The 27,066-nt window shown below is 35.1% G+C and overlaps 1 protein-coding gene across 1 annotated transcript; it reads right to left on the reverse strand.

Annotated features, from left to right (window-relative positions):
* Positions 1–347: 347 nt before the first annotated feature.
* On the reverse strand, positions 348–25,140 carry LOC101895071 (transcription factor mef2A). Its single transcript, XM_011292632.3, has 4 exons — positions 24,508–25,140; positions 7,539–8,315; positions 7,234–7,380; positions 348–3,546 (listed from the first exon to the last, which is right to left on the reverse strand). Exons 1-4 carry the CDS (start codon positions 25,024–25,026, stop codon positions 2,041–2,043), a joined length of 2,949 nt encoding a protein of 982 aa, XP_011290934.2. The 5' UTR covers positions 25,027–25,140; the 3' UTR covers positions 348–2,040.
* Positions 25,141–27,066: the final 1,926 nt, after the last annotated feature.

A 27,066-nucleotide genomic window follows, 5' to 3' on the forward strand; every position in this document is an offset into this window, starting at 1 on the left:
CACGTCTATAGTCCTTTAAAAATTTCATAAAAAAAATACACGCCTATAGTCCTTTAAAAATTTCTTAAAAAATCCACGTCTATAGTCCTTTAAAAATTTCTTAAAAAATCCACGTCTATAGTCCTTTAAAAATTTCTTAAAAAATCCACGTCTATAGTCCTTTAAAAATTTCTTAAAAAATCCACGTCTATAGCCCTTTAAAAATTTCTTAAAAAATCCACGTCTATAGTCCTTTAAAAATTTCTTAAAAAATCCACGTCTATAGTCCTTTAAAAATTTCTTAAAAAATCCACGTCTATAGTCCTTTAAAAATTTCTTAAAAATCCACGTCTATAGTCCTTTAAAAATTTCTTAAAAAATCCACGTCTATAGTCCTTTAAAAATTTCTTAAAAAATCCACGTCTATAGTCCTTTAAAAATTCTTTAAAAAATCCACGTCTATAGTCCTTTAAAAATCCTTTAAAAAATCCACGTCCATAGTCCTTTAAAAATTCTTTAAAAAATCCACGTCTATAGTCCTTTAAAATCTTTTTTAAAAATCCACGTTTATAGTCCTTTAAAAATTCTTTAAAAAATCCACGTCTATAGTCCTTTAAAATCTTTTTAAAAAATCCACGTTTACAGTCCTTTAAAAATACTTTAAAAAATCCACGTCTGTAGTCCTTTAAAATCTTTTTTAAAAATCCACGTTTATAGTCCTTTAAAAATTCTTTAAAAAATCCACGTTTAATGTCCTTTAAAAATTCTTTAAAAATATCCACATTTTTAGTCCTTTGAATATCCTTTAAAAATTGTTTAAAAATCCACATTTTAGTCCTTTGAATAACCCTTAAAAATTGTTTTAAAAATCCACATTTTTAGTCCTTTGAATATCCCTTAAAATTTGTTTAAAAAATTCACATTTTTAGTCCTTTGAATATCCTTTAAAAATTGTTTAAAAAATCCAAAGAAAATGAAAAGTGACAGCTCTAAGCAACTTGGTTTATTTCCAATAACAAAACCAATAACATTGGCTTCTATGACAACCAAAACCGATAAAATTCTAATTCGAAAATAAACCCGATAACATTGATTTTCATGACACCAAAGCATTTTTTCTTGTCGTTTTTAAAACCAATAGTGACAAAATTGGTTTCTATGACAGCCCTGGTTATGCTCAAAAATTGTACCTTGGGATTTTTAAATTTTTACAGTTTTTATAGCATCTATGTCCATCCTGCAGGGATAACATTTTTCCAAAAGAGGCATGGCCGTGCCCAGAAATATTGGTGTGGGATATCACATATTTAGTCAAATCAGACTTTATCATTTTAGTGCTTGATAAAATAAATATTTTCTCGAGAAATGTGTGAGAAATATCGGATCCGTGTCGCATGTGGGTACGTCCCACGTGTATGTCACTTTGGGTAAATAATACCTAATGTATATCTCTGCAAAGGGTATGCAAGTATTTTCATCCAATAAAATATGAACCACTTCAAATCTCTCAATTTATCTCTTAGGAAAATAAGATTTCAAAACAAGACAAACGTCAAGTTCGCCGCTTCTCAATATTTATACAGAAATAGGATTTTATAAACAATAAAACAAAAACAAGAATATACACAAATAGAGAACGAATACTAAACAAAATAATAAATAAATAGATACTTAAAGTACAGGAGTAAAAGTATAATAAATTCGTTAAGAAACTACTTGAATATGGACAGCATTTTTTAATTTCCTTTTTTTTCTTTTGAGTATTTCCAAGTACAGGTAGTAGTTACAAAAGCGATCCTTTGAGGATAGCTCTTGTGGTTGCGATTTTCATTTTTTTTTCACTTTACACTAAACACAAAAATAAACTAAATGTAAATAGCAAATAAAAAACATATAAAAATAGCAGTTTTCGTTTAATAAAAAAAAGGAAGAGCGTAATAAGAATTAGGAACAAATGAAGATTAGGTTAAATAAAATTAACAAATAAAGAATATTTTCAAATGAAAAATATTGTTTTAGCTCTGATAAGGCTTATTTGGGAGAGAGAGTGAGGGGCAGTTTCTACCTGTTGGCCAGTAGGCCATTGGCCGGCGGTAGTATCGTGTTGGGGGTTGTGGGTGTGGTTGGTACCGAAGACGGTGCGGGTGGTGGTGCCACACCCAAAGCCAAAGCCGTTGAAGTGGTCAAGAGGCCATTGACTAAACCACCCATGCCATGGTGATGGCTCATTGTGGGTGTTGTGGGAGCTGAAGAGGCGGAATTGAGTGGACGCACATGATTTTGCATGACATTTGGAGAATTTAAGTTTTGTTGTTGCTGATGCTGCTGTTGTTGTTGCTGCTGTTGAGCTGCAGCTGCTGCAGCAGCCGCCGCCGCTGCTGATGCCGATGCACGATGATGTTTATTTGAGTTACCCTTAACTAAATTGCCATTATTCTTTTGGGCCATATGAGTCTGATAATGTTTGGCCAAATGGGCTTTTTGGCGAAAACTTTTGCCACACAGTGTACAGGCAAAGGGTTTCTCACCCGTGTGAGTGCGTATGTGAACATTCACAGAATATTTGTCCTTGAAACCCTTCGAACATATCGAACAATAATGCAGAGAACGTTCTTTGCGTTGGCCACCACTGCCACTGGACGATGAAGAGGCATTTGTTCCCGTCGTAGATGAATTACCACCAACCCCTAGGCCACCATTGCAATGGGTGGGGCTATTACTGCTGGTTGTACTGCTGCCACTTGAGGCTGAACCATTGCGGTTGCCATTTGTAAGGGCCAAATTACTGGAACCCTTGTTAGAAGTGTTTAAATTACTTGAACCATTATTGTTGTTGTTGGCGTTGTTAATTATGTTATTGTGATTAATGACATTAGGATTATTGTTGTTGTTATTGCTGCTGCTGTTATTACTGTGTGTCGATAATGTTCGTTTATATTTCTTGGTAACTTTCGCCGTGGAGACCATGCGTTGACTTGAAGTTGTCACTTCCGGTTTCAATGGCTGAGGTGGTGGTGGCTGCGGCTGTTGCAGTGACATTTGTGCTGGGAGACCATTATTTGGTGTTGTTGCCCCGGTATGTAGTGCCTGCATTTGTTGTTGCTGTGTTGCCACTGACATCGCTGCCATTCCCGATGGACCTGTTGTTGGCGTCACAACACCGCCACCACCACCACCACCTGTGACACTGGGCGAAAGTTGCATCATCACCTCATTTGCATGATAATCATTTGCCGTGGCGGTGGTGCAGAATTGTTTGATTTTCTCGAAATCATCGCTGAATGCATTCTCCAACGTTAGGAACATATCGTCGACCATCATATTGCTCGTTTGATTATTGTTATTGCTGTTACCGCTATTATTATTATTGTTATTGCTGTTGGCACTGTTGTTGTTGTTGCTGGCGTTATTATTGTTATTGCCATTTGCATTTGTGACTGGCGTGAGTGGACCATTGGTGACCGGTGAGTGCGGCACAATCATATGTGGATTGTGACCGTTGGCCGTTTGAGTATCATCGAAAATCTGTGCCGCACTCAAAGAAGTATCGGAGAAATTTAAACCATCCTAAATGGGGGGAAAATGGAAAGAGACAAAAAGAAAACAGAGAAATTTTGAAATTGCAATAAACTCTGAGTTTATCTTAAATGTTGATTATGATAAGCAAAAGATAAAAATCAAATTAAATGTGGTTTCTTGATTAGATTGGATGCAAGTGTGTGGTCTTTAAAATTAAATAAAAAATCACGAAAGTTTTTTTTTTGTTAATGGAATACAAATGCCGTGGTAAATTAGGGAAAACTTGTGAAAATAGTCATGAGGGAAAGGGGTATTTCATAGAAATGTTCTATTTAAATGTTTAAACATTACGTGCGTATGGTGCATACTTTTAGGCAATGTCTTTTTTAAGAAAACAATTAGATTCATTAGATTCACATGAAAACAGCAATAAATTGGAATTATTAGAATATACATTGAGGATATGCATCATGTTTTCAAATTTACAATAAATGCCATACTTTTAGGCAATATCCTTGGTTATGGTAATATTGTAAGTCACAATCAAATGCATAAAAAATTAGGAATATATCGAATTGAATAGCGATTTTTTACAGAAAATGGGCCATAAAGGTCCACCTAACTGTATCTTTTTACATTTTGCAATTTCCTTCCAAATGTTGGGTGTTATTAAATTTTCGACCCGGCCGAGCTAAGCTTCTTTTTTATTTGTTTCAACTCGTAGGATTGAATTCGATCCAAGAGTGAATCTCACTTCAAAGCACTGATTACATCCGTGCTTGCCGACTACATCAGCCAGTGAATAAAAAACAAGAGAAACAAGTAAAAAAAGAGTTCTAATATTTCAAATAAATTCCGTAGGAAAATTCCGCTCAAATGAAAACCGTTATATGGGGGCTTTATGAAGACGTAATTAGTGTCAGAGGCTGTAGTAACTGTTGCCAACTTTATATTCGAAATTTAAAACAATTCCGGTGAATAATGTCGCAAAAATCAGGAAAGTACCGAATATCTGGGGGTACTGTTATATGGAGGTTTACGATATCGTGGACCGATATAGACAATTCTCTTCTAGGGAATAAAGTACTCCGAAAGAACTCCTTGTGAGGATTTTCAGACAATTCCATTGAAAAATTGCTAAAATCATAAAAATACCGATTATGGGGGGAGGGGGGTAGCTTTATATGCGGGATATCATGGACCGATAAAACCACCTTCAAACTTGTCCTGCCAGTAGACAAAAGACAGATCTGTGCAACATTGTAGCTACCTATCTTAATTCAATTGGACTGTAGAGTGATTACACTAGACGACGGCCGGACAGGGCTTAATCGATTTAGAATGTTACGCTGATCAGATTTATACAGGGTGATATAAAAAAATTACAACAAAGTCAAACTGCATAATTTTTACATTTTTTTTTAACTTTTATTGAATGAAAGCAAAAAATGTCGGATATAGCATCAAATTTTTGAATAAGTTTATATTTTTTCGAATTGGTCACCTTTGGCACAAATTATTGCCTTCAAACGGCCAATGAAACCGTCACACACTGCCCGAATGTTGCTCTGCGGTATTTTGGCCCATTCTCGGCGAAGCGCTTGCTTGAGGTTATCGACACTTTGGTATTTTTTAGTGCCAACCTTGATTTCCAAAATACACCAGACACAATGTCCAACGGTTCGGTTTCCGGAGATTTTGGTGATCATTGTGCGCTGGAAATTAAGAGAGGAACCTTATTTTGCAACCATTCTTGGGTGGCGCGTGCTGAGAGCGCTGGTGCCGAGTCCTGTTGGAATGTCCAAGGTCTGCGGCCAAAATGTTTGCGTACCCAAGGCTTTAATACACCCTCTAGAATATTTTCGCAATAATATTCGGCATTTATTCTGATGTCACGGTAGTTCACCACTTTCGACCAAGCGAAGCAACTCTTTAGCTCTTTTGAGTCTATTTTCTTTCTGTGGCGGTGTAAGTTCTTGCACTTTTTGGAATTTCAATGTCTTTACGTCGGGCCCATATTTCAATATTTGTCAAATGGATATTGCGATATGTTCAGCTCACGAGCCATTTTTCGGCCACTGCGACGCGGGTTTCGATCAAGTCGCTTTTTTAGTTTTCGAACCATTTCTCATGATGTTGCTGCTTTCTTCCGTCCACTTCCTTTACGTCGGTTTACTCTACCAGTATCATGTTAACGAGCGATGGTACGAGACACAAAAGAATTATTGACATTTATATGCTGGAGTGATCTTACGATAGCCACTTGTGGTTTTCCAGCCAAATATAAAGAAATCACACTATCACGCTTAAATTCCATCACGAAGACCTTTTTTTTCTGGAAAGTTCTCACTAAAATGCTTTTGTACGCTTGTAAACAAAATAATGAGCTGTCATTGGAATAATTTTAACAGCTGTCGTACGAGTGGCTTGGAAATGACAGCAGTCTGAAGTTGTATGTTTTTTCATCTCACCCTGTATATGTGAAGATAATATTATATAATAAATGTTGCGTAAGAAATTAAAATATTTCCTAATTTTTTTTATCAATCTTTCCTCGCCCTTGGCACTTTCCCCAAAAAAGTGAGTATTATTAATATACTATGCACTTTACACATTATTTTCGCTTTTTAAGGAATAAAATTCGAACGAAAAGTTCTTAACAAATATTGAGCTTAGATATATATTTATTCTGAGAGTTAAAGAAAATTAGGTAAATTATTTTTCTTTCTTTGACACTTTTAAATTAAAACGAAATATTATGTGACTTTCATGCATCATTTCGAAAAAAAGGACAAAGAAAATTGATAAAAAAAATTAGAAAATATCTAAGATTTTTTTCTTTGGCAATACTGATGCATATATTTTCTTGATATATTAATTAAACAGAGACTTATTTTTTTTTTGGCCAATATGCCGACATTTAATGTAGAATAATTTTATCTTTGACAACCTCCTCACAAAGTTATTTTTTGTAGGAGAATTTTGCATAAACACACGTTAAGTATGACTAGGATGTGTTTTTAATTGCTTATGAACTTCTACCCTTTAGATAGGATTTAGACTTTTGATGTGTTTTGGGGCCAATGGTAGAATTTTATGATTTTGTGTAGTATTTTTTAAACGGAACTTTTAGCCATATATTGAAAAAAGGACCAAAAAACTCCTTTTGCACTCCCTTGAGGGTAATTTTCAACTAAAGTAATGCTCGTATTGTTATCAGTAAAATTGCCGAAGACAATACAAGGATTCTAAGGAATCTTCATCCGAAAATTCCAAATGAGTTAGAAGGTGAAATCTTCCCCTCTATTAAGGTTATCTTTGGAAATTAACTTTAAAAATGCCTATATACGTATCATCTAATTTTAGCTCCACTTTCATAATCTAAATAGTTTTTCCTGTAATAGCGGAAACCATTTTTCAGACTGTGTTATTTAATAAATAATTAGACATCGGTCATTTTATGCCTCAATAAAGTCATTAACTTAAGTCCGTATGACGTGTTTTAATATTATGTTGCCTGAAAGTATACACCATACTTGAATTACAATAAATATGTAATTGTTCATTTAATAGTTCAAAGCACTTGTATTTTGTTCATAACTTCTAATCTGTCCATTTACGTACTCGTATTAAGAGAAAGACTCACTAAATTTGAATTGCAGTGAGACGTGGTCACAAAAAGCAAGCCTAAAAGTATACACCACACACATGCCCTTTGCGTATAACCAAACTTACCGTATCAACTGGAAACAATATTCTCCGCATATCTTCTTCTTTGACCGATATTGATGAGGGCATTAATGCAATGCCATTGTGCATATGCATACCTTTGGTATAACCTTTACCTTGGAGGGCACTACGAAGCAAAGATTCGGCAGAATTCTATAAAAAAAAAAAACAGAAATAGAAAAAAACAACTGATATAAGAAAATTGAGAAAGGCAATAAAAACTTGATTTAAATTTTCAATATTTTGAGAAGTATGTTTTGATAAATTATAATTTTTTGAAATTCAAACTTACAAAATCTATTATTACTTACCTGTTCATTGTTATGATCTGTCATGTGCCAATCATTGTTGTTATTGTGAAACTGATCCAACTGCTGGCCAACATTTAATGGTGCCACAGAACCGTCAACCCCAGCCGTACTGGTCACCGACGATATGGTATTGATCAAGGAGGGCAAACGTTGATTATTCCCCGCCATCATGCTCCCCGCATCCCCATTCAAATCCTTACAACCATCGGTACTAAAACCACTATCGTCATAGGGATATTCCGATTTAATATAGCCAGGAAAACTACCCAAAAGGCTATCGAAATCCAGACTATTCTGTAAATGGCTGGTATCGTTTTCACGTTTTAACCATGGCTCATTGCCATTTAATACTGTTAACGTATAAATTTGACCATCCGTACTGATAATGTTCGATATGGTACCGTCGCTGTTTAGCTGAGTCTGTGACACTGGCGTTGTGGGCAAGGACGTTGATGCCGTGGGCGTGGTACTAACCGGGGTCATGGGCGAGTGATGATTGTGCGGTGACGTGGGATTGACAAGACTGGTGTGTAGGGGATTTAGTGTTGTTGTGGCAGGTGATGAGGATGTATGGTGCATTTGGTTAGAGGAGTTATTGTTTGCGGTGTTGTTATTGTTGTTTCTGCTACTGGCCGCATTGGGTGTACTGGCATTGGGTACGCCAACTAGTGATGAGGCACCAGTTGCTGTGCTGGTATTGGTTTGTTGCTGTTGCCAACAATAACGATCCAAATCCTCGAATATGGTTGATGTGTGTTCTTTGTCGGAGGCCCAGAACTGCAAGAGAAAATAAAATAAAATATTTGAATATTTTCATTTTGTATTTATTAAATATTGTTTTATTAAAAAATAGGGAATATACACTAGGAATAAGGGATGGTACATTCAAGGGGTCTGCCACTTGGACATTTGCCCATCAAAATATTCCAAACAAATTTGTGATTTTTAATTTGCTTTCATATAAATTATATTGTTGACATTTCCCCCATCCAACTTGTACCCTTTCCACCCTAACACAACAAATGTACCTGTCATGTTAGATGTCATCTTAAGGCATACGGAGAGAGGGAGAAAAAAAACTCAAACGCCAAATAACAATTTTAACTTAATCGCTACCAATTGACATATGTTTGAAAACGGTAACGAATAGTCGGGCGGCTGGCTAGCCATGCAGTCAGTCAAACAGCCAGCCAGCGAGTCAAACATCCAACTAACTGTTCACTAAAGGCAGGCTCACAATGGAGCAGGGGGTCAATAATGACACGAGTTTTTGTTTTATTTCAAGAAAAATTTCCTCTAAAACAACAACAGCGAAAAGAAAGGCTTTGAAACATGGCTTTACAACATGTCATAGAAATGCATTTCTAAAAACCACCAAATGGACCACAACAACAACGGCAACAACAATAAAATGGACAACGGGCCACATCTGAGGCTTGATCTCTCGAAAGCCAGATTGCCACTAGAAAATGCGGTTGTCATGGTTTTGTATTGCCCGTTTATCGATGTTGTCGCTGTTGTTGGCTGCTGTTTCGATCATGTCAATAAAAATCATACACGTAACCTGAGGCATGTTATCTGTAAACATTTCTTGAACACCGCAACAGCAACTGCAGCAACTGCAACAACACAAACAAATGCCAAAAACAAAAAGATTCCAAGACGACATGACTTTTTATGTTGTTGTGTCGCTGGCTGACTGGCTGGCTATCACCATTCATAGGTAAGTCCCTCACCCCAAGTCGGTCCAACACAATGCTCATAACGAAACCACTGAGCTTACAATGAAACAACGAAAAAAAAAAAACAAAATAAAATAAAGTAATCTAGCTGGGAAATTGGAGCAAAATCCATATGAACGAACAAGTATTGTTGAACAATAAAAGAAATGACGAAAGAAAACCCCCTGCTCGAACAAACAAGCCACAACATCAAATGCGCGACATGTTGAAAGAAAAGCAACACGAGCACGTGCCACAACAACAGCAACGAAAAACCTGAAGAGGAAAAAGGTCGTAAAATGACTTCGTCGGTTTGGTTTGTTTTTTGGATCTGCCGCTTTTGTTTTTTTTTGGCATTTGTCATCTATGAAGGGAGATGGATTGCTTGAAGTAAAATTTAGTTGGAAAATAAAAGGTTTGGATATTTTGAGTTTCCTTTGTCATTACAGAGAGAGATAGAGAGAGACAGGCTTTTTTCAGATCACAGATAATGTTTGTTATAATTCATGTTGTAATCCATCAAAGAAAGTGATTTTTAAAATCTGTTGTATGTATATGTAGCAAAACAAAAGAGTTAAGAAACGAACCTTTACTTCTAGAAAAAAAAAAAAAAAAAAAAACATTAAATAAATCATAAAAGAACGAAAGTCCAAGGAAAAATTCAGGCATTGATAGTTTTAAAATCAAGCTAAATTTTAATTAATATTGGGGGTATAGTAGGAGTCCTTGATCAGGATTATAATGGCTTCATTGTGGAGAGATTATGGGCTCACAGATTGATAATGGTGTATCTCTATTTCAGACAAATCCACATGAATATTTACGGAATTATCCTGAGTGTAAATTAGCTGTGCCATAACCATATAAAAAACCATAAAAAGTAAAATTAGGAAAAGAGATATTTTTCAGAAGATAAATAAATTTGTAATTGTGAAAATTTAGGAATTGGGCTAAACTAATACTATGGATTTATTTATTTATTTGAACAAGTATTAAAAACATTTTAAATGAGGATTTTCGAAAAAAATACTCTGAGGCGGAATATAAGACATTGATCAAAGCAAACTTTTGAGAATTTTTTTCCACTAGCAATTTTAACTATAATTCTGACATTCAAAGTTGTAACGTTAATATTTTTAAAATCATGTTCAAAATGTTCGTGGCTAAAACGGACTTTTTTAAATTTTCTGATAGTTTTCAGCCCTTAAAACATTAACCCTCTTACTTATGCTTTCGAGGACAAATCCGAGGACAATTTCAAAATATATTTTGCGGATTCTTCGACATTTTTTTTTTTCAAATATATCCTGTGGATATCCTCCAGAGGATATTTATACCATATGATTGGTAGGATTGGTAACAAGTTAGACCTTAGGTCTATTTGGACAAAATGCGATTTAGTACTCTATCGGCGTATCCAATTTGGTCCAAACATGGTACGTCGTAATATTTTTTCCAAATTTAGTCGAGTTCGATGGTTTGCAATATCGTTCCGCCACTTAATGTGTGTCCCCATAAAAGGTCAACATTTGGCGAAAAAATACAAATCTCATATTGAGCGATGGGAGAAACCGATGTAGTTCAAATTTAGCACTTAGGAATCTATAAAATAACAAGTAAAAAAGCAGTAAGTTCGGCCGGGCCGAACTTTGAAAACCTTCCACCCTTTGGAACAAATTAGGAAATTTTCAAACAACTAAAGTCCATTGAAAATTCTGTTAAAATCTTAAAAATACCGAATATCGGAAGGTTCCCATATATATTCGATACTGTGGACCTATATAGACAAATCTATGCCTGGGGGTAAAGTACTCCAAAAGAACTCCTTGTGTAGGATTTCAGACAATTCCATTGAAAAATGTGGCTAAAATCATATCGTGGATCTATAAAGACGTTTATTGCTCAGGGGGCAAAATACTCACACGGCACTCATTGTATAGAATTTCAGACAATTCCGTTAAAAAATGTAGCTAAAATTATCAAAATACCGAATATCGGGGGTACCGTTAGGCTATACGATATCGTGGACCGATATAGCCCATCTTCGAACTTGACCTGCCTGCAGACAAAAGACAGATCTGATCTTTCAGGCAATTCCGTTAAAAAATGTGGCTAAAGTCATCAAAATACCGAATATCGGGGGGTACCGTTACATACGGGCTATTCGATACAAATATTAGGATTTGGAAAGTGTGAACCAAATCGGATGATCCTTTCTCTTTCTATGAAGTAAATTATTTTCTTTAAATGTTTAAACCTTTTGTGGGGAGGTACCAGAAGGATTGGACCGATATTGCCCCTCTCCGCAATCGAACTATGTTTGATAATATTATTGGGATGAAACAAGTTTTTCGGAGTTTCAAAACTTTTTTCGAAAAATCTCGCAAACCGTGACATCAATATCTCACCGAGGTTTCCTAATAGCGTATATGATAAAAATAATAGTAGCAATTTTGCCAGATGATAGATTTCAAAATTGGACAAATAGTTGATTCCAAACATGTAAGCTCTAAGTTTTTGTTTCATAATTCGAATGCTGTTTTACCGAGTAAATTTGGCTGCAAGTGGATTAATTTTACGAGGATGTTCAAAAAGCTTCAGCGCAATTTTATTTTTTTAGATTCTTCAAAAATCTACTATTTACTTTTAGCATTGCCTCCATAGATTAATTAGCGATTGGGATTATGTCAATAAAATTGTTCTACCAAACATTTAATTTGACCGCACATGCTGGCTTTAATATTCTATAAAAAACCCCACAGAATTAAGGTCACGGACTTTGTCGTTATGTCATCAAAGAAATACTTGTGAAATTTCGAACAGAATCATTATGAGATGACAAACTTATAAACGATTTTCAAATAAATATTAAAACTATTATTTATGGCCATAACTTATGCTAAAGAATAATCAAGCTGAACTATAACTGTCAAAATGGATTTACTAAATACTCGCAAGAATTTCTCAATTTAGTTTAATTTGAATAAAAACATAAATTGATTGAGTTTATTGTTTTGCAGCGAAATTCGATGCGACATAAGGTTTGTGATTTTCAATATTCATAACGCAATGACTGAGTATAAAAAACAAAAACAAAAAAAAAAACATATTTAATTGTTTTTGAACTATTAAAAGAGGAGCCGCTCAAGAAGACAATAGAAGAATTATTCTAACAATGTTAATGCTTCTTTTTGCTGAAGCTAAACAATATCGAAACAAAAGACTTAAAAGCAAACTTGTTTTGTTTCTCCCTCCAAAATTCATTCACTAAATTTCCCAACTCACCATTTGGGCCAAGTAAAATCTTTATCTTGCAGGAAACTTCAAAGCAACAAAGTTGCTCTTGGTATGTCAGTTTGTAATCGTGTTTATGAGCTATTCCGTTTTATTAACAAATATTCATTTTAAAGATTTTTTAATTAAAACATTTAATGGAATTTTCGGTTTTTATTTTACTTTAAAGAGTTATTTTAAGTGAACCTTGTATTTCGCAAAATAGACAATGGTATTTTTTTCGTTTTCGTTTCTTCTTTGCTTTTGCTTTTCGGTTTAGTCACACCATTAAAACCAACCAAAAATAATTTAAATATTTTCAACTTTATTGAACGCACAAAACGAGTCATAACCACAGCAACAAAGTTGTCAACTTAAATAGGTACAGGTGTTTCTGTATTTTGAAAATTGTCGAGTCTAAATGATATTTTATTCAATAATGCCGAAGTTTCTGGAAATGTGGAGCATAGCCGAATATAGTTGACTTCTACAAAATCAAATCGATAAAGCATGGGAAAATTTATAATCTAGAAAATAAATCATAATAAAATTTCTTTAATTATGTATTTATTTCTTTAATTTTTTAAAGCAGTATTTTGGTCGATTTGATTTAATTACTATTTGTTCGTCACAAAAAATATTTTGAAAATGTAAATAGCGGATTTTTGTCTCAATTTAGCAATGTCCGTCGAAATGTCATCAATCAACTTCAGAGGAAGTGTAAACGGCCTCATAAATACGAGTGGCCATTACAACTAAAAACATGTTTCAGTAGGTGATCCGTCAGTTATACGTAACCTCAGTATTTGCGTGTATACTCATCTTGGGAACATACTGCAAGATTGGACCTACATACCCTAATTAATATTATATTTTATGTTAGTACGAGTATTTCTACATATAGCTGTTGACCCTTTATGGGGGAAATTCCAAAGGAGCAGGTCAATATTGTCCATTTCGTGTCTGATTTAAGTCTAATGTAAATGTGCAAGAATTGGACTATATCGACTGCTTCATTCACCTTTACATGAGGAAAGTAATAATTTTTGGTAAACAATGAAAGGTGCTTGAGAAGCGAAATGTAGTGGACCGAAATATTCCACTACATCTAATACTGCAAAAAATATTGAGATGAGCTTTTAACATTTATTTCCCTGTTTATGGGAATAATTACTCAAATTGTAAACCCTTTGTAGTACCAAAAGGAGTGAGCCGATGATTTCTATATTCACTTCAGATCTCAGGTGACAAAGTTTTATCAGAATCGCAGACTTGTTTCGCAAATTACAACAGATATAAATTGAAAATTGTGACCCTTTGTGAGGGAGATGTCACAGGGGTTGGCCCGGTATCTGTCACCTTAACACCAGATCTTTTGTTTGTAGAAATATTGGGGTGAGTGAAATTTGAAGGGAATCGGATGCATTTGGTGATTCAAAATTTTGAATCTTTGTGGGGGATTTTCCAGAAAGAGTGGACCGAAATATGACGTATTCACACCAGACCTTTTGCTAATAGAAATACAGGGTTGCACACATTCGACGGACCCATCAACACCATAACTTTTGACAGAGATGTCACATCGCTTAATGACATACCGCGTTTGAAGTGTCAGTCCAAGCAGATTTTTACCATGAACCAATACACGCCACGCGAGCGCTCTGAAATAATTGAAATTTACATTCAACAGAAGAAGTCAATTGTGAAAACTCAACGTGCTTTTAAAACATTAAAACATGTGAGAAGTGCGCCTTCTAAGAACACCATTAAGCGTTTATACGAAAATTTTTCGACTGGTAAGGCTCTTTCTAATCCGAAGAGGCCATATAAAAGTCGACCAAGGCGATCGGCCAAGAATATCGCTGCCGTTCGAGCCAGTGTTGAGAGGTCCTCAAGAACATCCCGAAAACGCCGTTCTCAGCAGTTGGGCATGGATCGGTCCACTTTACAACGGATTATTCGCATTGATTTGCATTTGTTCCCGTTCAAAATTCAATTGACGCAAAGAATGTCGCCTGCGGACAAGCCTCGTCGATTGGAATGGACCCAAAGGGCCCAAAGGTCCGTCGAATATGGGCAACCCTGTATTGGGATGTGTGAAATTTGAATAGAATCGAGATATAATTATTCAAAACTTTGATCCGTGCAGTAACCGTTCTTTTTGTAAAAAGAAAAATTATTTTCTGAGAAAATTGGGACCTTTTGTGAGGAAAGTACTAGAAGGAGTAGACCTATATTACCCATCTCCGAACTCGATCTAAGTTTGGCAATGATATTACGATGTACCAAGTATGAATCGAATCTTATGCTTCCTTTGAGAGTTATCATGCGCATCAGCCAGACAGATGGACGGACACCTCTAGATCCACTCCAAATATCCCGAAACGAATTTGGTCCAAAGGGACCTAGGGTCTAAAACCGTTGTTTCGATGAGGCACGTTTTGGCTGTATTAGTCATATAGCTGAGGGTATAAAAATTTCTTCACATATGTAATATCAGCACAAATTGGATGGATTTTTATACCCTCCACTATAGAATGGTGGGTATATTAAATTTGTCATTCCGTTTGTAACACCTCGAAATATACATTTTAGATTCCATAAAGTATATATATTCTTGATCAGCATCAAATTCTATGTCGATTTGACAATGTCCGTCCGTCAGTCCGACTGTGGAAATCACTCTAGCTTCCAACCGAATTGAAGTAGATTGATAAAATTTTACTCAAATGTATATTATGTCTGCAGGACTTTTGGTATTGAAAATGGGCCATATATCCACGTTTTGGTATAGCCCAGATATAATGATACTCCCTATTTTCGGTATTCTGATGATTTAAGCGATATTATTCATCGGAATTGTTTCAAATTTGGTATTTGAAGTTCGTAATGAATGATACAACCTATGTGAGAGAATTGTCGGTGCTAACGGTATTTGTATGATGTTAGCGACATTATTCACCGGAATTGTTTAAAATTTCGTATTTGTGGTTCATTATGGTTACTACAGTCTGTGGCAGAAAACAGCGTCTTCGTATATCCCCATATAACGGTTTATCCCTTTATTCGGTATATTGCCAATGCAGGTCCACGTCGTCATAGAGACCCTAATATAATGGTTACATTCGGTATTTTTAGGATTATATTTTTTCTGAAAATTGCCAAATTCGTTCCAAATGGTTGTATTCAGAGTTCGACCCGGCCGAACTTTCAGCTTTTTTCTACTTTAAACCAACTTTTTCTATTCCATTGAGACTCGGCAGCGATATATATTTATACCCACAATCACATAGATAGGTAGGAGATAAAATTTTCCCAACTATATTTGTTTGGCCCAAAAATATTGCGTGGAATAGGTCATATAGCTATAGCTCATATGTATATGTTTCATCCGATTTGGTGTGAACACTTCATCAATTTTATAGACATCTATTCCGATTTGGATATAGCTTCAATATTTATCTGCCGATAGGATAGATTTTGGTGAAAATCGATTCAGTCACAAATGTCTTTGTCTAATTCAGGGGAAACCGATTCAAAGCAGGCTATACGTTCCATTCTAAACTGCTCCAAAATTATAATTTGCGTTCCAAGACGATCAATGTTGATATGATCTACTCCTCACAAATTCCCTTTATAAACGTTTATTTATAACGCGAATAGCTCTACTCAGTAAGCATAGTGCTCTGCTCTCTGCTCATAAAGTCGGCCCGCCCGACTTTTGACCTTTCTGTAATGATTTTGATTGGATTTTATCCTTTTGTGACAAGAGACCATACCAGAATGTTGTGATTTGTCAATGAATTATATAATTATGTATTTATAAATTTCTGGATTTTCGATAAGACTTAAGACTTGATGTATTCTGGGACCTATAGTAAAATTTTGTGACAAATAATTTTGCAGAAGTTTTTGACTTGTTGCGATACTTTTTAAAAGTTAGTTTAAAACCACTCTTTCTTTGCAAGAAATATAGAAAATCCCCTTTTGTAACACAAGTGGCGTTCCTCGTATTGTTATCAGTAATATTGCCAGAGACACTATATACCTGATACGAAATAAAATGTTTTGATAGATTCTGAATCCGAAAATTTACAAAAATGTTGAGGAGGGGAGTATATGAAATCTGTCTGATGTAATCACGCTATATTTCTTTTGGTATCACCCACTTCAAGTAATATTTGCACAGTATTATAATCCATTCTAACACCAAAGGTCCTAAATCCAAAATTTTTCCGAACTTCACAGCCTCGACAAAAATATCTAATTATCGCAGTGTACTTATCGAGTACGTAAACCAGGCATCTAACGTTTTTAATACAAATACTTGACTACCCCTAGAATTTGTTGCAAAGCGTTTTAACAATGGACATTTCCGCATTCAAACCAAGAAAACAAAACAGAAAACATCTAAAATAACAATGACAAAAATATTTGGCATTTTTTTGTGCGCTGGTATGTCCAACAGACATTATTTGCAATATCCAATCATTGAAAAATAGTCAATGGTTATGGGCGATTGGCTGTTGGCTGTTGTAGCTTCTGTTTGCTGGAGAGCAACAAAAACAAATATTTAGTCTACTAACCTCGGTTACAGCCTGCGTTTTTTTTTGTCAGCACATTTAGATGTTTTATGTGTCTTTTGCTGTAGTTGTTGTTTCGGTCTTAACACTTGTTTTACTATTTCGACCATGTGACATAAATACTAAAATCACATTTTATTTGATATCAATAGTTTTGGCCAGCCGTGCTAGACTGAGAGACTAGGAACTATTTTTTGGTATTTTTTCGTTTTTGATTTGATTTCAATTTCTTGTGCCTAAGTTTGTTTGTTTATTTCTTTTTGGTACGTTTTATTAACAAGGTGTTATACGTTAAACGTGATGGGGATTTCTAATGAAACTGTGATAATTTAGCTGCTATCAATAGCCGCATTTTATTGACAATTGGATATTTTGCTCCAATTTGTGTGCGTTTGGTTAGTGGGGAAAAGTTTCAATTTAAAAACGATAAAACTATTGTTGCGGCTAAGGTGTTACCAATTCAAACAGCTGAGAATTTTGGTGTGGAATTTTCTGTGATCGATATGTGATGTTGGTATTTATTTCAAAATTAAGATATTTATTTTGTATGTGAGATGTTCGCCAAGAAATAGTAAGGTATTTTGTTTTCCCATAGCTAATAGGAAAAAATGTTTTTCTTGTGGCAGAGAAAAAATTGTCTGTTTTTATATCCTACACCACATTGTGGTATGGGTATTATGTCTTTGTGCGTTTGTTTGTAACATGGAAAAGGAAGCGAGATAGACCCACAGTTAATTTTGAGGATCTTCTTGCAATCACGTACTGCGTCCATTTATGCATGTCAGTCAGTCCGTCTGTCTGTCCATGGATTTTTGTGAAAAAATGCAGGTCGCATTTATTATCCGATTTAAACGAAAATTTCAAAAAAAAAAAAAAATATTTATATGTTTGGCCCAATGAAAAATCCTATTAAAACCGGTGAGAATCGGTTCCAATTTAGGTATAGCTCTCATAAATATATCTTCAACCAATTCCGTATTAAATGTGCATCAATTGGCCAATATCAGCCCAAACGATCTGCATTTTGGCACAAATTTGGTGAAAATCGGTTCAGATATAGCCATAACTCCCATATATATGTTTCAACTGATTTAGGGTTTTAAGTCCCTCATATGCGTAATATGCATTTCAAAACAATGATATTTGGTACCACATAACTTATCTCTGCCAAATTTTATCGAGATCCGTTTGGATTTGGATATGGCTCCCACATATAACTTTATCCGATTCCAGGTTCTATGTGCACCAAATGACTAATATCAGCTTAATTTGACTTAATATTGGCACTTTCGAGGGCATTCAGCCTAGTAGTTCTAATTTTGGTGAGAATCGGTTCAGATATGAGCTCTCATAAATATGTTTTCTCCTATTTGGTCTTTAAGTCCTTCACATTTGTAATACGCACTCGACAAGAACGATATTTGGCAACAGATATCAGATACAGACCAGAAATACCTCTGCCAAATTTTATCAAGATTGGTTCAGATTTGGATATAGCTTCCATATATATATATCTTTAACCAATATCAGGCTTATTGTGCACCAAAATAATAATATGAGCCAGAATTCCGAATGAATTCAACTTAGAAGCAAGTACTTCAAATTAGGTGAAAATCGGTGCAAATAAAGCTATATCTCCTATATGCAGCATGAGATAAAAAAACTTTAAGAAAATCAAACGCCATATTTTTTAAAATTTATTGAATGAAAGCAAAAACTGTCGGAAATAGCATAAAATTTTATAATAAGTTTAGATTTGTTCGAATTGGTCACCTTTGGCACGAATTATGGCCATGGCCCGAATTAACGGCCAATGAAACCGTCACACGCTATCCGAATGTTGCTCCGTGGTATTTTGGCCCATACCCGGCGAAGCGCTTGCTCCAGGTGATCGACACTTTGGTATTTTTTATTGCCAATCTTGCTTTCCAAAATACTCCAGACACAATAGTCCAACGGATTGGTATCCGGATATTTTGGTGGCCATTGTATGCTGGAAATGAAGCGAGAAACCTCATTTTGTAACCATTTTTGGGTGGCGCGTGCTGAGTGCTATGGTGTTGAGTCCTGTTGGAATATCCAAGGTCTGCGGCCAAAATGTTTTCTTGCCCAAGGCTTTAATACATCCTCCAGAATATTTTTGCGATAATATTCGGCATTTATTCTGTGCACGGTCGATTAATACGATCGGAGAGCGACCATCGGCTGTTATTGGGGGCCCACACGATCACCATGGTCGGCGCTTGGGTTCTGGTGGCCGACCGATGGTGCACATTTTTAGCTGACCTCTTTAGCAAGTAAACACGATCATTCTGTTTGTTTAGAAACTGGGTTTCGATCAAGTCGCTTCTTTACTTTTCGAACCATTTTTGCTGATGTTGTTGTTTTCTTCCGTCCACATCCTTGACGTCGGGCTACGCTACCAGTATCACGGTAACGAGAGATGGTACGAAACACAAACGATTTATTCACATTTAAATGCTGGAGTTCTCTAACGATAGCCACTTGTTGTTTTCCAGCCAAATATAAAGAAATCACACTATGACGCTTGAATTCCATACCTTTTTTCTGGATAATTCTCACCAAAATGCTTTTGTACGCTTGTAAACAATAGAAATGAGTTGTAACTGGAATAATTTTAACAGCTGTCGGACGACTGGCTTAGAAATGACAGCAGTTTGAAGTTGGTTGCAGTTTTTTCATCTCACCCTCTACACTTAAGCCAGTTTACAGTCCATTATCTGATTAAGGTCTTCTATGGAGTCGTATTGGAATCTAATATATGCAAACACTGGGAAGAGAACATGCTTCAATGTTTTGCCATATTCCCATATGCCCTGCATATGCTGTTATTTGCACATCCAATTTTACACAGGTGTGCTTGTAGGCTCAGATGCCCCGCATGGATGTTTGTAACCCCGCTAGTAATAAACGATTCCTCATTTTTATCTCATTGGGGTTGTCCCAAAGGACTTTTGAGGTTTTCCCAGTGCCTTCATTGTTCCATAGGTGTATGTGGGCGTTTTCTGCCTATTTCTTTATCTCTAGACGTGACGCGTTTAGCGGCATTGTATTGTCTAAGTTTACTATTGCTTATTCCCTGCCTGCTCCACTGATAGTTTTTAATATAATCCTTATCGAAGTCAAAGTATTTTGGTACTAGAGGTACAAAAGCCTCCGTCAAATTTGTTGAAAATCGATTCAGAGTTGGATATAGTTCTCAAATTGCGACTACTCTAAAGCCAAGATACCCACTCAAACAAGTTTCATAGTTGGTATGATCTACTTCACATAAATTCCCAATAAAAACTGTTTTGTTTGTGGGAGCTCTACTAAATACGCATGTGGTGTAGGGTATTATGTGATCAGATCCCGCCGACTTTTGACCTTCCTTAAGGTATATATTTACAGAATCATTTTTGTATAATTATTATTATTTTTTTGCGAGCATCATAATGAATTAAATGATGTTGTCTTTTTTGGAAAAAATAAAACCCATTATAAAATATACAAAAGATTTTCAATAATTTTCCCATGACCAAATACTGATGCTGTGCGTATTGGATTTCAAAACATTTTAATTATATTTCTATTGCGAATCTATTGAAGATTATATGACATCATATATTGAATTTTCATATTTGCTATGCCATGTAAACAAAAGACTTAAGCTACAAACTTGATTATCGATTGAAAGATGTCCGTTCGTTTTTCTCTGATGGGGTTCAATTGTTTTTATGGCTATCATAATTCGTTTGTATTATTTATAAAATAAAAACTCACCATAAAATTGTAATATTTATTCTTATTATTGCGCGGTTTATAAAAAATTTTCGTAGAGGTTTTTTTTATATTATTTTTTAGTTTTTTTTGTTGGTATTTTTTGGCAATGCAAAAAACTTTATGGCGATAATATATCATGCGGTTTTTTCTGGGGTGTAGAGTTTATGTATTTTTAACTTGATTTATGTTGTGGTCTTTCATTTGTTTGGCTGTGATTTTTAGCAAATATTTGCCATAGCTTTAGTTGGCGGTGTTGTTGTTGCTATTGCTGTTGCGGCTTGGATGCCACCATTTGCGGTATTAAGAAACCGTACGACACTTGACAGTAAAAGCGTGTAATTTTGTATTATTTACGCATTTGATGCTATTAAAACGTTATAACATCTGTGTGAATACATGTGCACATATAATGAGATACATGAGATTTGCGGTTTGTCGGATTTTCGTCAAAGAAGAAACCGAAAATAAATAATGAAGGTATAAAATATGTATTTTAATTATATGGGAAAATCTTTTTCGTTTTTTTTTCTTTTTGAAAATAATTCCATAAAATATTCAGCTGTTCGTGGGTATTGACAAAGAAAAATTTTCAGTAATTGTCTGTTTAATATTACATGACTAGATTACACTGTGCAACACGAAAAAAGTAATTATAGGAAAAATAAAGTAGATTATGTATGCAGAGCTAAAAAAGTATATGCTTGTATCGGCATTTTCATCTACTTTTTTTTTTGGAATAGGATCCCTTAGAAGCCGTATGTGTACGAGGATTATTTTGCTTAATTAAAATTAAAAAATAAGCTCTACTTCCGATTTTTTTAATTTTTTTTTTTAAATTTTCACTTTTCTCCCATTGAATTCGTCACGGTTATGAAAAATTCCAATTGACTTTAATTGCTTTATGGATCAAACCCCCAAAAGAATTTCGAATTTTTAGGCCAAATTTTTTAGAGCTTAATATAGCCTTGATAATTTACAATTACACCCCCCCATAATTGATAAACAGTTCAAAGGGTGTTAATCTGAAAATTAAAAAACAAAAAATAAATTACAGGGGAAAGTTGTTGACAGAACAGGCTCTCTACTTCCGGGGGCTTGCCTAAAGGGTGTGTACTGATTATTAAACTCATTTACTGTCCTCCGATTTATATAAAAATAAAATATAGCTTGCAATATTTTTGTTGCAATATTTTTGTTATATATACCATCCACCATAGTATGGAGGATATATTTAGTTTGTGACACTTCGAAATATACATTATAGACCATATAAGGTCTACATATATTTTTTTTTGATCAGCATAATATTCTGCCCGTCTGTTTGTCCAACTCTGTCCATCACTCTATCTTCCGGGCGATGCGAAGTTCTATCGGATTTTTGGTATTGAAAACGGGCTATATAGGTCCAGCTTTTGGTATACACCCATATAATAGTATCGACAAATTTAAGTATGCGTTTCTATTATATAAAACTCCTCCTTCTACATCCTTGTAGATAAATTCGAATATCTGTCTAAGATTGGGTATAGTCCCCATATAAGTGTGTCTCCCTTTATTCGGTTAATTCGGACAATTTTAGGGACATTATTCACCGGAATTGTTTCAAATTCAAATTTCTTTCATAGGCAGCATATTACAGGTCCAAGTCTTCATATATCCTCCATATAACTGTCCCTCTTTATATTCGGTATTTTGATGATTTGAGCTCCATCTTAAACGCAATTGTTTTGAAATTTCTACCAAATGGTGCTTTTTTGGTTTGTTTTGACTGGATTTCATTAACTTGAGTGAATGGTGGTACATTGACACAGGAGCTTTTGCCTCACTCCCCCACAGGAGTTTCGGGATCACTGTTACCCTGGAGTTTCGCTCTCACTGTCCGATATCTAGAGTAGAAACGCAGTCTAGAGTAAGACCGTAGCAGAGCCCGAATAACTAATTTCCGAACACCGTTACGAAATCCCGATCCTCTACTCCTCGTACACGACTCTAACACGTGTGACCAGAGCATCACCAGCTTACAATACCAGTGACACGAATGCCATTATCCAGAGTTCCCGATTATAACCCGAACAGCGGCATCGTCTGCAGCCCGAACAGTGAAATCATATACAACTTGAACGTCATCATCGTGCTCTCCGACGACCGTTTATAAGAACTCCCCGATAATCGTTCACCAGGGTTCCCGATTATCTTCGAATTGTCTATAAACCGATAATCTTTATCTCCAGAATCCATATTATACCATTTAAACACGAGTTAATTGTACACTAGTATTTAAATCAATATATCGACCGATTTTTACCCACAGGGTATGGAGAATAACACCCTTTTCATTTCATGGGGTTTAGTTGGTCCTTATGGAAACCCTGGCTGGGACTAAACTTACCCCAGCTGACGAGAAAACCAGGTTACAGACTGTAATTTAAAGTTTGGTGTTTATAATGTGAACCCGATGCCCGTTTATATGGGTCCACAATTTGATGTAGCTCCCAGAGAACAGCACAGTCGATTTTAAACCGTTGACAATTTTTTGCTATATTTTTTCAATGTGATTTGCAGAAACTGAACATTTTATAATAGGGTAAGAATTACCAAAAATATTGGACATATTTTACATATGGTCACCATATAACCGAGCCACCCGATATGAGGAATTTTCCAGACTTTAATGCAAGTTGCCATATTGGGTTCTGAGTACAATATAGACAAAATAGCTTCTAAAAAACTGTCAAAAAAGTTTCACTATTTATTTATTTCAAAAATTTTTGTGGCATTTTGGAACACGGGTAGGAACTATAAATGGAAATATATGAAGCTGAAACCCTTTTTCGCCATCCACATACCTTTGTCAGTATAATGGGAAATTTTGAGAGTGGCCAGGATTGGGAAAGGAAGTAGAATTAAATCTCTTTTAAAAAATGGCAAATGCGAAAATATTAAGTTAGTATAACTTTTGAACTGATTATACTTATGAGTTCTTCATTTTTCTCCAAAATCATAATAAAGATCTCAACATTCTCCGCTTTGAGTAATTTCAATTTTAATATTAAGAAATATTTTTGGAATATGAAAATTTGATATGTAAGAGAATATTTTCATCACTAGAGTAAAAATTTTTTGCATTCAGCTATTTGATTTTTATTACGGGTTGGAACCACTGTGCAGTGTAATAAACTGAAATTTGGAATTAATATTCTTTTTCGGATTACATGTAATGCATTAGAATTGTAGTGTATTTTATTAAAATAATAAAAGTTTTCCTTATTTTTAAAATATGTATTTCGCATTGCCTTGGGTTTTACAATCTCATAAAATGAATTGAAATATAACACGATTGATTCAACTACATGTTAAATATTTTTGTCGAATTTAATTTATCTGCTGAATATAATAGCACAATATTTTTTTATGAATGCTACAGGAAGTAAGTTATCATAAATGACCTCTGAAATTATCAGAGGCAATTATATAAAATTAACAAACATTTTTCTGTATTTTATGTAATTTTTTCCTTTTTTCCCTTATAGACTTTTAATCGAAAGAATTCGTTCTGTATTCTATAGTACCTATTTCAAAATTTCGAATTTTACATACACTAAAACTCACCTCATAACCATGCAGCGTGGGATCTGTTGTACTGGTCGAACTGCCATCACTCAAACCGCTTGTATCACCATGGCTATCGCCACCATTGGCACTAATACTGGCCGTACTATTACTACCACCGCCACCAACAACAACATTACTCCCACTACTGGCATTACCACCTGTACCACCGCCACCTCCGTCATGCGTCATCGGACTGCTAACATCTGGTGTTGCATTGTGATGTGGCTGTTGATGCGCTGTTGAATGATGATGGTGATGTGGCTGGTGTTGATGCGTATGATGATGATGCGGATGATGTTGAGGCTGGGGAGATGTTATTGTATGTTGTTGCTGCTGCTGCTGCGGCTGCGGGTGGTGATGATGACTGTGACTGTGTAGATTCACATTAACACCCAGTCCCAAGCCCATATCGGGCGCTGTTACAAAATCGAAAAAATCTGTTTTCGATATATCCTCCGGACGAAAGGATTCACTGATATCCATGCCAGTGGATGACATTTCATCGGTGCCAATCATTTAGGCAAGTTTATGTTTTGAAACAATTTTGCCACTGCGTTTATGCGTTGCACACCTGCAGGGGTGGTGTTCGAATGCAGGTTGTTTGGATGTCTATGGGAAAATGCGGTTGAACTATAAAAAGGCTCTGGAAAAATAAATAAAAAAATAAGAAATAAATCAAAATATAAAGGTTGTGTTGAATTAAAATAAAGATTTTACATAAATGTAAATATAACAATATTTTTTTATTCACGAAATTAAGTAAATATGTACAATTGAAAAAAAGAATACATTTTTGCTAGGATTTTTTTTTCAAATCCATTCTTATTAAATATAAGATTTTTTAACTAACAATTTTAAACTTTTCAAACAGGCCAACAGGGAGTTGGTCAACTTTGTCTCTTTTCTAATCCCATCTGTGTTTGATAAAAAATATTAAGATAATTCAGGGTTAAAACAAGTTGGATAGTTCTAACAAAAATTATCAGTCAGACCAAATAGATGACCATGGATTGATCTGAGACATGAAAGAGACATAGGGTCCAAGACTGTTAAATCGATGAGACACATTTTGGTCAAATAAAATTATATATATATTTAGTCATAAGGTTATGTCCACAGATTCATATTTTGAGCCGATTTAAGTATATCCGTCCGTCTGTGTATCCAAGTATTTTTATAAGCAAAGTACAGATCGAATTTAGTGACCGACTGAACAAATTGTGTTCGAACTCAACTGTAATTTGTGACAATCCGTTAAATTTTCAATGTAACTCCCTTATATGCCGGATGAGGGCATATTTCACATGTAAGTCAATGTAGAAGGAAATCAGCGAAATTTGGGGAAAAATCGATTCAGACGTGATCATACACCCCATATAGTAGTTGCAGTCAATTTGACTTTTAACTAATCTGAAAGTATTAATTTTTTATAGATATCAATAATATTAGGTATCTGTGCAATTTTTTGTTAAGATCCGTTCAGATTTAGATATAGCTCTCTTACATTACTGTTCTCGATTTAAGATATATTGTGTACCCAATTTCATGTCCATATGAGATGAATTGTAACACACGAAAACAGGGTCTTGGAATCTCTGGGTGAAAAATTATTAAAAGTGATTCTGATTCATTTGCCCATAATCAGAGTGGTGTAGAGTATCAAATATGTGGCCCGTCTGACCTCGAAACATGCCCTAGAGGTTATTTTGATGTTCAGGGTAAGATAATATGATTATATTTGCAAGTAAACATTAAATTTCAACGTTTCAATACATCCCAAGTTTGTAAAACCTCGAACCCCACCATGTAGTTTGCTGAACATTGTGTCAAAATGAGCTGAGCCGATCGACCTATTTAGAATATGAGCTAACTTTAAACTCTCTCAAAATCAATTCACTTTATAAAATGTTATAACATGAAGTCTCGGATAATAATGGTTCAAATTTTTTTGTACCCTCCATATTATGGTGGGACGGGTATTACGTATGCCATTCCGTTTGTAGCACCCATTCCGTTTGATCCCAAAAAGAATATTTATCATTGATCAGCATTGAATTATATGTCGATTTAGTGATGTCAGCCCGTCCGTCTGTCTGTCCATCTGTCCGTCTGTGGAAATCACTCTAGTTTCCGAAAGAAATGAAGCAGATTGATAAAATTTTACTCAGATGTATGCTAGGTCGACAGGACTTTCGTGGTGTAGCTCCCATATAACTATGTCGACAGATATAAGGTTTCTTTCTTTTAGGTACAATTTTATCCCGAATGTGCTGTGAAATGGTAGCATGTGATGCGGAGAACTGTCAATATAGGTCTAAATTTTGGTATGGTCCCCATATACCTGTATCTCCAGATATTCGGTATTTTGATGATTTGTATCACACTTTTCACGGGATATGTATTGCATGCTATGACAAAAAAAATGCTTATACAGGACCACGTTTTCGTATATTTTCCAACGGACTGTTTATACCCTCCACCATAGTATGGAGGGTACATTAAGTGTGTCATTCCGTTTGTAGCACATCGACATATACATTATAGACCCCAAAAGTA

This window comes from Musca domestica, unplaced genomic scaffold, assembly GCF_030504385.1.
Source record: "Musca domestica strain aabys unplaced genomic scaffold, Musca_domestica.polishedcontigs.V.1.1 39, whole genome shotgun sequence".
Taxonomy (NCBI): domain Eukaryota; kingdom Metazoa; phylum Arthropoda; class Insecta; order Diptera; family Muscidae; genus Musca; species Musca domestica.